Below are 12475 nucleotides of genomic sequence, written 5' to 3' on the forward strand. Positions count from 1 at the left end.
CCTTATTCTGGTACCGTCAGGGTTCCCTTCATTTACTAAGCAATTCATCAACTCTACAGCAGGGTTTACAATCCCAGGAGTACCTGTGTGGCTAGCTCTTGTTTCCCCCACATATGCATCTGCTCCTCAGGATCCAGATTTGTAAGCTTTCATGTCGCTTCTTGTTGAATATGCAACACTAGTACAACAGAGTGTATACTATTTGCAGCTGCAATTTAATTGTGCGTAAGAGTTCACAGATTATTTTTAAAATGTGGCCATGGAGTCCTGTTGCTTATTTTGTCTATTGGTGAATTTTTAATCAATCGGAAATATGAGCCTGTGAAATATGTGAATGTTATCAAGACTTTAGGTTCAGGGTGTACCATGGGATTTTGCCATATCTTTAATTAAAATTAGTATATGTGTTGTTTACATTTTAAAGATATTCTTTCTGAACATTAAGAATTACATTGCACTGTCACAAGGAATGTATTTATGTTAGTAGATGAAATTATGTTTGGTTATTAGTTTGACATTCAGTTAGCAAATATTTGCTGCTATGTTTTATACTTACAAGCTACGCTTTCCTGGAAAAATCAGTTAATCATCTTGTTATGTTATATGTATAATTCAGAAATGAAGTAGTTATTTCATTTTTAATCTAAATGGATTAAATTATCTCTTGCTGTTAATTTAACCTGGTGTGTTATGAAAATGTCTGAAAACCTTAAATTTGTCAGTTAATTTTCTAGATGATTAATATTATCAGTGATGTGACTGAACACATACCAAATGGTTTAATTATTGTTTGCTGGAAGCTTTCTACAGTTACCACATTGTAGATAAAATACTCTTACATAGGAGGTCTTGTTCTTCTTGGTGCATCTGAATACCTGAGGTTTAGTATTTCAGACTTGGTAATCAGCTGACAATGAGCGCCTTATTTTGTACCCCACTTCAGCACTGGAGTTAATGACTTGTAAATGCTAGGTCAGAGACCGTTCATTACTCAGTGTGCCTTCATAGCCAAAAATGTCTGTCATGTTTATCAGGTGTGCTGGAATACTAAAAACCAAAAAACCTGTTTCCTTCTTGTCATTTTATTCTTACTGTGATATTTTACAGGGTTTAGGCTGAAGGCAAGGAGTATTACTGTATGTCAATGTCTCTTGTTTTTTGTGTAAGTTTTATTTTTTTTTTTGCCAAATAATGCCATAGAATGTCTTAAAGGTAGCTTGACAAAAGATTTTAAAATCTGATATTTTAGGCCTTCTGTGAGTAGCATGTTTTATGCCGTAGACATCAGAAAAATACAGACTGCTTTTGTCAGAGTTCAGATTTTGCCATCAGTTGGCTGTACTTGGTTAAGGAACTGAGGTAACAGAACTCTATCAGAACTTTAACACTTTGTCCTTCCAAAATGAAAGAAATCTTAAAAGGTCCTCCATGCTGTTTGCATGTCATTGTTTTATATGTTGTATATGCAGCTGAAGATGATAATATTGGTCTGACTGGTAGTACAGAGAAATAAAATATGTGTTCTTAAAATTCAGAATTAATAAAATATGCCTGTGATTGTACACTGTGGAAGCTTCTGGCTGTCCCATTCGCTTTGTGACCCCTGATAGTTAATTTCTTGTATTACTCTAAAACCAGCAATATGAAATGTTTGACAACCCTATCTTAAAGGGTCAGTGCCAATTTAAAAGTATGTTTGTGTAAAAGAATTGTAATAACAAATTAGTAAATATATTTTTATTTCCTGTTGTGTATATGGGCTTAGCAGCTTTTTGTCAACTGATTTCATTACTTCCTCAAATAATCCTTCTCAGGCACACTGAAAACAAACACCCACTTTCCTGGAATATACAAAGGATTCCATGGTAACAAGAACAGCTGGGAATACTTCTCAGAAATTAGTCATTGTCATGTTTCATAGATTCAGCTGCTTAGCTTCTACTGAAAGTTAATTTCCTTGCAGAAAAAAATTACATGCTTTTTGCTCATACCTTGTTTGTATTTAAAGAAGTCTTGTCATCTGATAATAGAAGTGAGGGGAGCTAAAAATGGAAAGATAATGTTACTGCTTTTGCTTACGTCTTTTTAGAAGGAAATGTTCTTTGTTAATTAAATAATCCTAGCTTTTAGAGAAGTTATTTTCCCCAAGATCTTCTGAGTTTTGGGGGAAGAGAGGTCTCTTGCTTTTATTCATATTATAGGAATCCATGTTCTATAGACTCAGAATTGCTTCTTGAGGAACTAAACCTCTAATGGATCTAAAGGCTTATCAGAGCTTTACACAGCTAGTGTGGTTTGCCACACCACAAGATGCACTCACTCCTCTGACAAGACCTAAATGACCTGATTGTGAAAGCTGAGCTGCAAAATCAAATAAGAGATGAGCTTGAATTTACATTCCCTGAAATTGTTGCTTGAATACTATTAGCTTTTCTGTCTTGACTGTCATCAACTCTAATTTTTATCCTAAGCAAAAATCAGCTTTATCAACAGAAGCCCAACTGTAATATGAATTAGAAACTAGTTGTTCATTTCCTAACTCAGACATTTCTAAATTACTTTTCATCAGAAACACTTGCTTAATTTATCTTCAGCTCAGTATTTGTGCTGATGATAATCACATTTCCCAAGAATATGAAAGAAACAAACCAGAGAGAATTCTCTATTGAAAACCTAATAGCTGTAATTTAAAGCTAGAACTAACTTTTTCTCTATTTGATTTTAGGGATGCAGAAAGGCTTGAAGAGTTTTACACCAAGAACCAACAGCTCAGAGAACAGCAAAAAGCACTTCATGACACTATCAAGGTTTTAGAAGACAGGTGAAGTAGCATCCTTTATCTTTTGGGTTTGTTGTGTTTTCTTCTTTCAGAGTAGCTCTGGATACTTTCGAAGTTGTTTGGTTTTGTTTGTAATTTTTAAAATTTGGTTTGGGGTCTTTTGTTTGTTTTTTGCTGTTTTTCATAAACCAGTCCTTTTCTAATGCAATCCAAATAGTGTGTTTAAAGAAAAGTGTAGAATTTAGATTCTTCCAACTGCATTATTTTTTTTTTGTTATTTCATTATTTTCCGAGTGCTTAGCTTGCTTAGTTCAGTTATGATGAACAGAAGTTAAATAGATCAGCTTGAAAGGGAGGTGGGCATTTTAAGGCATGTTTTTTTCCATCCATTTTTGTAGAGTTAGGTTTGATATTGATCAAGATGTAATACAAGTACAAAACTCAAAGGCAAAATATATAATATACTTTGAAACTTATGCAAGAACTCGCTAGGAAATCTTTCAGATTTGGAGGGGTCTTTTTCCTCAGTTATCAGTTTTACCTAAATTCAATTGCAGGTTCTGTCTTTTGCCTTCTTTTGGACTTAGACATTCTGATCACCTTTTGACCCATTCTGCCTTTCACTTATTTGTTCCTTTTTAATCTGGTGTAGCAAAACAAAACCAATAGACATGAAATTACAGTGCATTTTTTCTTCTTTTAAAAATAACTGTTTTGGAAAGTGTACATTAAATTTGCTGCTAATAGGCTCTTCAGAAGCTTTCTGAGAACAGGAGATCATTACATAGTAAATTATTTTCCCACATTCCTATGCTGCTTCAAATTTTAGAGCTCTGGTAGTCAAATTTTGCATTCAGCTCTGTTTCTCTGTGAAGGGCATTTAGAGATAAACTTGTAACCATACAGGTAATAAACTTTCACACCATGTAGGTAGAGAGACATTTGCAGAGTGGATCGATTTTTCTAATCCATTAGCAGATGATGTACTCACATTGCAGAAATCAAGAAGAGTATTTAAAGTGGTTTAATACAAAGAAATGATAAAACTGTGTTTATTACACAAGTAGTCAGATAAGCTGGTATGAAGAGGCATTTCAGTATTACACTCTTTCCATAATTCCACAATATTAAAATACGCATAAACCAAGATGGCTTTTACTTCCAGTATTCAACTGTGAAATTGGAAACTTAAGTGTTTTATTTGGGCTTGTGGGAGTTTGTTTGTTTGTGGATTTTTGTTGTTGGTTTGTACTTATTTTCTTGTTTTTGTTTGATGTTTTTTGTTTGTTTGTTTTTAATACTACAAGTGCTAGCAGCAGTAATGCAAGAACTCTTAACCAACTGGTCTCTTATTTAGCAGGCAAAATAAGGTCTGGTTTATACTTCGGTAAAGCTGTTAGTTTTTTGTTCTGTACCAGAAATAAATATACTTTGCTTATCACCTGTAAAATGAACACACATTTCATTGCACAAATGAATGTGTCAAGTTGGATGGAGTGATCGTAACAAGTCCTTTTCTCATAGAGGGTGAGCTTTAAACAGCTGATCTAAACCATTAGGGACAGTGGAGGCAGTGCCTTACGTGGACTTTTGAATCTGCTTTTAAATATTGGTGTCTAGATAAAGGATTTCACATTTGCTTGGTATTTGTTACAGAGTGAACTTACTATTTGTCTTTTTATTGCTTTGCTTAATGGAAGTGATATAGCCTTCTTAGATGAAGGAGTAACCTTATTTACCGAAATGCTTTTACTTATTTGTGTTTGCTTGAATGAACTGTATTTATAATATATGGTAATGTATAGATGACAGTATTCTTAGTAGGACACCTCACAAAAGCTTTCACTGGCAAGGTGTAGTGTGCTCCACTTTAATAAAGTAATGCATGTTGCTTTCAAGTATCCAGTACCTACAGGCATTTATGCAAACGTTACTATGTGTAGTATTAGACTGTTCAGAAATCTCAAAATATTGCTATGTCAACATATAAAACCACAGTACTTAGTGGTGTTCTGCATAGTTGTCAGAAATTGTCTGGTTTTCATTGTTCAAAAGGCCAGTTAAGTGTGGATATCTGCTTCATGTGTGCGATATTTTCTTAACAGAGAGACTTTTTTTTCTTTTATTGTAGATTAAGAGCGGGATTATGTGATCGTTGTGCTGTAACCGAAGAACATATGAGAAAGAAGCAGCAAGAGTTCGAAAATATACGGCAGCAGAATCTTAAACTTATCACCGAGCTTAGTGAGTTTTATCCATGAGTCTCAAGACAAAACATACTATTTTGTAAACTACTTCTTAATTAATTCCTGTAACTTGATATGATTTATATATGGTGTGTTCAGTAAGCTCAAGCAGTTCAGTTGGGGGATACTTAACTCTACAGTCTGAAAATATGCAACATACCAATTACTAGTCATTTGACCCACCTTCTGAGATTGAAGTGCTGATACTGGAAGTGAACTGACGTGGAAAATCTTACAGTGCGAAGTAGCTACTTTAGATAAAATGTGGATGCTTCTGTTTATTCCTACAGCTAAGTCATAGAATTACTGACTGCCAGCTTTCCTAAGGAAACCCTGATTTCAAAAGTAACTGGTGATCACAAAGCAGCAAGTTCAAACAGAAGTTCCCTGGGTCCGGCCTGTGTTCTGTAGTTGGTCTTTGCACTTAACTGCAGTAACCCATAACCTTCACATAATCCTCTGAAGCCACGGAAGAATTGCTCTACACCAGGCAGCTTGTAGCCAGCTCTTTTTGAAATCAGGAAGTAGTACATATGGGACAGGAAAAAATAAACTATTTGTTGTAGGTGCCAAGAAGGCTGGAGAAAACAAATCTCTTAATAAAGAGAGTTTGGAAAAATTAGTTGTATGAAGTACTAACTAATACAGGACAGGATTTTAAAATGTTAATTGTGTTTTTACCATTATTTTGTATTGTTTAATAGTCTTGTTTGATCCAGAACAAGTAGGCATTCAGTGAGATTTAAAATATGGGAAATGCCAGACACAAGAAGTATCTTTTCAGTGCTTAATTAAATTATAGAAATATTAGAATATATACTAATATAGAATACATTAATTTTTCAAAGACTCTTACTATTGGATATTTACATCATTAAACTCAAGGATTCAGAATATTTTGATTAACAACAAAAAAGGTACAAACAATTTCTAGATAAAGATCTGTGCCATAAATATCAGGGTGAGACCTTTTAGGTACAAATCTTCTTTATTATCTTGAACCCAATTACATGGATTTGGGTTGAGATCTATGTGACAATTTATGTATTTCCTGCAACCAGCAAAAAAGTTCAGTCAAGAATAATCCAGAAGTGAAATACAGAACAAAAAAAATAAGAACAAGAAAATAAAAATTAAAGTGAATCAAAAAGTTGGAAGCTATCACTACATTGTTTTGAGACAGCCTGGAAAAAAGGCTGAAGGTGATGCAATAAGCTAGTGTGAAGTACAGGCAGAATTAACTGGAAATTGGGAAAAGTAAAATAAAATTTCTGACTTCTCTCTCTTAAATTCCAAAATATTCACCTGATTTTTAAGAATTTTTGGGTTTTTTCCATTCTCTCCAATTAGCTGGTTGTTTCGGTGGCTAAAAGCAAATTCTAATTACTTTAGACTTCATAGGCTGCCTTCAAGCTAGGGAAGCAATTTTGTCCATGGAGCTGAGTGAGCAATTCATTCGTCTTTACAACACAATCTCACTTGTCTGTACATGGACAAAACTAATTAATGATTGTGTAGAACTAATATGATCCAGTAATTTTGATACCTTTGGCTTTTCTAACACACCGTTTTACAACATTTTAATGGCTGGCCTGGAAATTCCTTTTAGTAAGCCATAGGGAGGGTGTAATGTATTATGTTTTAGAATTGGTTCTGTTTCCTTAAAGGACTTGATAAAATTATGTTATGCTGTTAACATGTGTGCACTGATTCTTTTTTTTTTCCCTTTTTCTCCTATAAATTGCAGTGAATGAAAAGAACAACTTACAGGATGAAAATAAAAAGATAACTGAACAGTTCCAGCAATTACAGAAGGAGTTGGAGTAAGTTTTGGGGTTTTTTGGATATTCCCCCCCCTCATTCCTCAGTAGTAATGTCTGGGGATATAAATATCAGCTTTTAAGCCTTTTTAACTTGAGTTTCCTCTTTTGTAATAGACTGTGAAAACAGTCTGCTGCCACTATAATAGCATAAAACTAGCATCTTCGTATTGTGTAGATATTTTACTTTCTTTTAACTGCATGCATCTTTTTTTTTGAACAGAGAAAAATTGTTCATAGAAATTCTGTTTGACTTCATGATTGTTCAAGATTATTCTGGTCACAGTGAATAGCAAAGCCTCACGTTTTCTCCGTTTATTCTGCTGTTGATTCTTTACCAATTCTTTCCTCCTAGGTTAACTAGAAAAGTAGATGCTCAGCTAGTCAACAAGTGCCAGGATCTTGCAATCAATTTAAAAAATAAACTTATTATAATTTTTAAAAGAAAAAAATAGTACATTTCAAAAGAAAGCCATAAGAATAATGAGCTACAAATTGACTGTCAAGTTATAATCTGACATGTTAGCAAGAATGTGCAATATAATGTTGTAACTATATGCAAATATGGTGCACTGTGCAAAGCAGGGATGGTGATACTTTGTTAGAATCACAGAATCATTTTGCTTGAAAGAGACCCTGAAGATCAGCTAGTCCAACCATAACCTAACTCTAGCACTAAACCATGTCCCTAAGAACCTCATCTAAATGCCTTTTAAACACCTCCAGGGATGGTGACTTCACCACTTTCCTGGGCAGCCTGTTCCAATGCCTGACAGCCATTTCTGTGAAGAATTTTTTTTCTTAATATCAAATCTAAACCTCCCCTGGTGCAACCTGAGGCCATTTCCTCTTGTCCTATCACTTGCTACTTGGGAGAAGAGACCAATACCCTCCGTGCTACAACCTCCTTTCAGGTAGCTGTAGATGGCAATAAGGTCTCCCCTCAGCCTCCTTTTCTCCAGGCTGAACAGCCCCAGCTCCCTCAGCTGCTCCTCATCAGACTTGTGCTCCAGGCCCCTCACCAGCTTTGTTGCCCTCCTCTGAACTTGCTCTAGTATTTCAATGTCCTTCTTATGATGAGGGGCCCAAAACTGAATACAGGGTTCAAGGTGAGGCCTCACCAGTGCCAAGTAGGTGGCACAATCACTTCCCTAGTCCTGCTGGCCACACTATTCCTGATACAAGCCAGGATGCTGTTGGCCTTTTTGGCCACCTGGGCACACTGCTAGCTCATATTCAGCCAGCTGTCAATCAACACTCCCAGATCCCTCTCTGCCAGGCAGCTTTACAGCCACTCTTCCACAAGCCTGTAGCACTGCCTGAGGTTGCTAGGTCCTGCTCTTGGGCCACAACACTTGACCTTGTTGAGCCTCATACAGTTCGCCTCAGTCCAACAATCCAGTCAGACCGGATCCCTCTGTATGGCCATCCTACTCTCCAGCAGATCAACATTCCCACCCAATTTGGTGTCATCTGCAAACTTACTGAGGGTGCACTCAATCCCCTCATCCAGATCACTGATAAAGAGATTAAACAGAACTGGCCCCAATACTGAGCCCTGGGGAACACCACTCGTGACTGGCCACCAACTGGACTTGGCTCCATTCAACACAACTCTTTAGGCCCAGCCCTCCAGCCAGTTCTTTATCCATCGCAGAGTGCACCCATCCAGGCCATGAGCTGCCAACTTCTCTGGGAGAATGCTGTGGGATGCAGTGTCAAAGGCTTTACTGAAGTCCAAATACACAGCATCCACAGCCTTTTCCTCATCTACTGGTTGGCTTACCTTGTCATAGAAGGAGATAAAGTTGGTCAAGCAGGACCTGCCTTTCATAAACCCATGTTGACTGGGCCTCTTCACTTGGTTTTCTTGTATGTGCCATGTGATGTCACTCAGGATGATCTGCTCCATGGCCTTCCTCAGCACTGAAATCAGACGGACAGGCCTGTAACTCCCTGGATCCTCCTTCTGTCCCATCTTGTAGATGGGCATCATGTTTGCCAAATTGTATAGCTGTGATCTGGTGTCATCTGAAACTTACCTCAGTTTTGACTCTCTGAACAAGCTGCATACTGTGTGGGGAGGATGTGTGGCCTTGATATATTTTCTGCTTGTAATGTTTTCTTGTCTTTGTCAGAAAGTAACTTGGATAACTTGGGTAGAGAAGTGAAACAACTTAGATTTCAGTTCAGAATTACTGTGGTCCTATTCCTTTGTATTTCTTGGTTTGTTTCTCATCATTTACACCTTGATAATCTTTTTTCTGTATGCATTTAATCTTCTCAGAGTAATATATTTCATGACCCTAGGAGTACTCCTCTTTAATACCAAGTAGTAAAAAATTTCTATATGCCTCCCACTATGTAATTGCTTTTTAATAATGGTTCTGTACAGCTTCACAGCAGTTAAGAGGTGACATTAAAAAAAATTGACACCAGACAGATCCATCCAGATGTCTTAGTTTGATCTCCAGTCTTGTAATTTAGTTTCCAGTAAAAATCTCCAGCCACTGTAGGAAAGCTGGTAATGACCAATGTAGCACTTCACCATGTAACATGCAGAGTAACTAACTTATTTAAATAGGTGCAGAGCTGAGTAGATAAACAGTAATTAACAAGAATAGTCCTGCTATTTGTAGTAGAGCTACTGCATTGAGCTATAGTCATGTAACTTTATTTAGAACAAACAGCTTAGATCAATATAACATAATCACCTAGGTGCAAGGTACCAAATTGTTTCTGGTGCATCATAAGAAATCAGATTTTTGCAATCTTCTGTATTTTGTTACCAAAGTTTAGTATTCTAGGAAAAGAAGTCTAAATATCCTTTATAAAATTGAAATCAATTAAATTATAGAAGAGTTGTATTATCCGATCCTTTATCGGATTAGGGTTTCATTATCTGTGAACAGAAACAGCAAGGAAATTTCTGCAAAAGCCTTTCCTGGGGCCTCAGATAAATGTTTCCAAGATTCTGAAATCACGTATTCTACATTTATGATGTATATTTGGCAGTTTCTTAACTTGATAATTTTTTGTAGTGGTATGTAGGAACTGCCTGTTGGCTTGCACAAAAGTAAGGTACAGAAAGATACATTTATAGTAGGCTAATTTGTCATACAAGGCCACGTGTGCTAGAAAATGTGAAGAGAATTCTAACAGCTAACTTCAGTTTGCAAAGTAACTGGATTAATTTATTGGTTTGCTGTTTATTTTGGTTTGTTTCTTAAGATGATCCAAGTAGGTGATACAGTTTTCCAGTTATGGTGCTTTCTTCATAAATGTGCTAGAAAAGAGGAATTACAGAATCGTACAATAGGATTCGTCCAGACTTCAGAGCATCAGTGCGTCCATGTTTGTCATTAAGTCTTCAAAGTTAGTCATAGTAAAAAGCCTACCTGCAGAAATGCTTTTTGTCTCAAGCCAGGCAGCTTTCTACAGTTTCCCCTTAACTTATTTTATATGAGATCTTGTGGTTCATTTCAATGCAAGCAAAAATATATCCATATTTCATCTTCTTCCCTTGCATCAAAACCTTAACATCCTTCCCTTCATAGTTAGGAAATGATTTTTTGGCCCATGTTTTCTCTTGAGAGTCATAAGGAAAAGTGCTACTGCAGAAAGATGACCAAGCAGGATGAGTTAGATTTCCTTGTGTTTTTCTTTTACTGTGTCCTCCATTTCTCACTACCAGCACCATATGACAGGTAGCAATGCCCTTATTAAGTACTAAATAAACTCTTTTTAAGTTAAAGGAACAGAAATTAATGGTTTTTTTGTTGTTACTTCCTTACTATGTCTAGATAGAGTTTTTGGAGAGAAAAGACATAGTTACTTGTTATACTAATTTTTATATACTGGTTCTGCAACGTGCTGTTAGAGCTGACAGTGAGAGAAAAGAAGCTTCATAACTTGTGGTTTACGTTACTTGTTTTACATGGTTTTCATTGCTTTTTACATACCTCTCTGAAGACCTTTGTGGGGTGAATAAGAGGTATCATACAATGGTCTGGAGAGGGATTGTTTTTAATGTAGTGCAGTTCATTACCATTTAAAAAGCTGATTACCATTTCCAAAAGCTTTTGTTTTGTATTTACAACAGTTCTCGGGGTATGCAGGGCCTTCCAAACAGGGAGGGAGACACTAGTCCATCCATTTCAGCTTTCTTTCGTTCCAGTAGCACATGCTTCAGAGGACAAGCTAGAAACTCTATAGTCCCTGGTTTCTTCCAGGGAGAAAGTCTTCCATAGTGCAGTAGCTAAACAGTGACTTCAAATGTGAAGAACCAGAGTTGTGTGCTGGTTTTAGGCTTGATGGAGTAACAGTGAATTTGTTGCTAGTTGTGTCTAAAAACTGTGTTCTAGTACTACTTTTTTTACACTGCGGTGTTATTAAGATGGCTGTATTTTCTAAATTGTTGCTTTCTTGAACCATATTATTGTGTCCTGCTTACTGAAATAAAAAAATAAAATCTTGCTGACTTGAGGTTTTATTTGACCACCTAATTTGGTCTTCAGGGAGCAAAAGCAACAAGCAGTGGAGTTAAAAGAAGGAGTCATTCCAGATTCTCCAGTTCTGACTTCTTCATTTTCTCTGGTTAATCGTATGAGAAGAAAAAAAGAGAACAGGCATATCCGATACACAGAACATACACAGTCAGATTTGGAACTTGTGGAAAGCAACAATGGTAAGAGTATTGTATTTTTTAATTAATTTGAAAATATATTTTTGAATGCTAAATAAAAAGATAATAGATAAATTTGATTGCAAAGAGTGGAAAAAAAACCTTGTGTGTTTTTTTGTTTGTTTGGCTCGTTTCCATAATTCCATTATGCCATTATTCCATTATGCCATAATACATGAGTTGGGGAAAAATGTCTTTAGCAGTAACTCTTATATCAGCTCAAAGCTTATCTCAGCCTCCCACTTATCTTCAGCCACATACACATGCAAATATAACAGTTTTCCAACCCATATCTGTGCTGTAACTCCAAACGTAATAAAAAATCTGTTTGGGTTTGAATTGTGCCTACGGCTATGTCACCACCTAGTGGAGAGTGAAAGAAATGTTGTGCCCCATTCAGCAATTCTGCAATTAAAGTAATACTGAAACTGATACATTTCTAATTCTAACAGCTGCATGATCCTTCTTTTTCTAGTACTGATACACTGTGAGGGTTTGTTCTGTGTCTAAGTCCAGAAGTATTGTGCACACTTGGTTTCCAAACTTCAGTCTGTAATGTCATAGAAATAGTTCTAATGTATTTTAACTATAACAAATATTTTCGTGAAACAAGGGACTTTGGGCTTGTACTTTAGTGATACACAGGAAATATGATAAACTGTCGAAGTGCTCTTAATATGTTAATTTACCTTGTCGAATAAAAAAGGTATTTTAAATACTATGCCATTACATCTAAATAAAAGTCTTGAGTAAAAGCTTCTTTCCAATAATGAAAATAGCACAACTGTGGGGTGAAGAGAGTAGGGTGGTTATTCAAGCCCTTTATTTTGTGTATGTAATTTTAATGCTGTGAATAGTTTCTCCTTTCTGAACATACCTACTTCTCTCCATCTTTATATATAAAAAAATGAACTACTAAATAAAACCAAAGTTAAATATGTGAGAA

At 36.0% G+C, this 12475-nt stretch overlaps 1 protein-coding gene across 5 annotated transcripts in view; it reads left to right on the plus strand.

Moving 5' to 3' along the window:
• Positions 1 to 12475, plus strand: part of RBBP8 (RB binding protein 8, endonuclease) — a 46525-nt gene that overhangs the window by 16632 nt on the left and 17418 nt on the right. For all 5 annotated transcript variants that reach the window (XM_021287034.2, XM_065053314.1, XM_065053313.1 and 2 more), the window contains 4 exons: positions 2726 to 2821; positions 4911 to 5023; positions 6773 to 6848; positions 11363 to 11532. In XM_021287034.2, coding sequence (XP_021142709.2) covers positions 2726 to 2821; positions 4911 to 5023; positions 6773 to 6848; positions 11363 to 11532 — 455 coding nt within the window. The remainder of the gene's footprint in view (positions 1 to 2725; positions 2822 to 4910; positions 5024 to 6772; positions 6849 to 11362; positions 11533 to 12475) is intronic.

This window comes from Columba livia, chromosome 2 (genome assembly GCF_036013475.1).
Source record: "Columba livia isolate bColLiv1 breed racing homer chromosome 2, bColLiv1.pat.W.v2, whole genome shotgun sequence".
Taxonomy (NCBI): Eukaryota; Metazoa; Chordata; class Aves; order Columbiformes; family Columbidae; genus Columba; species Columba livia.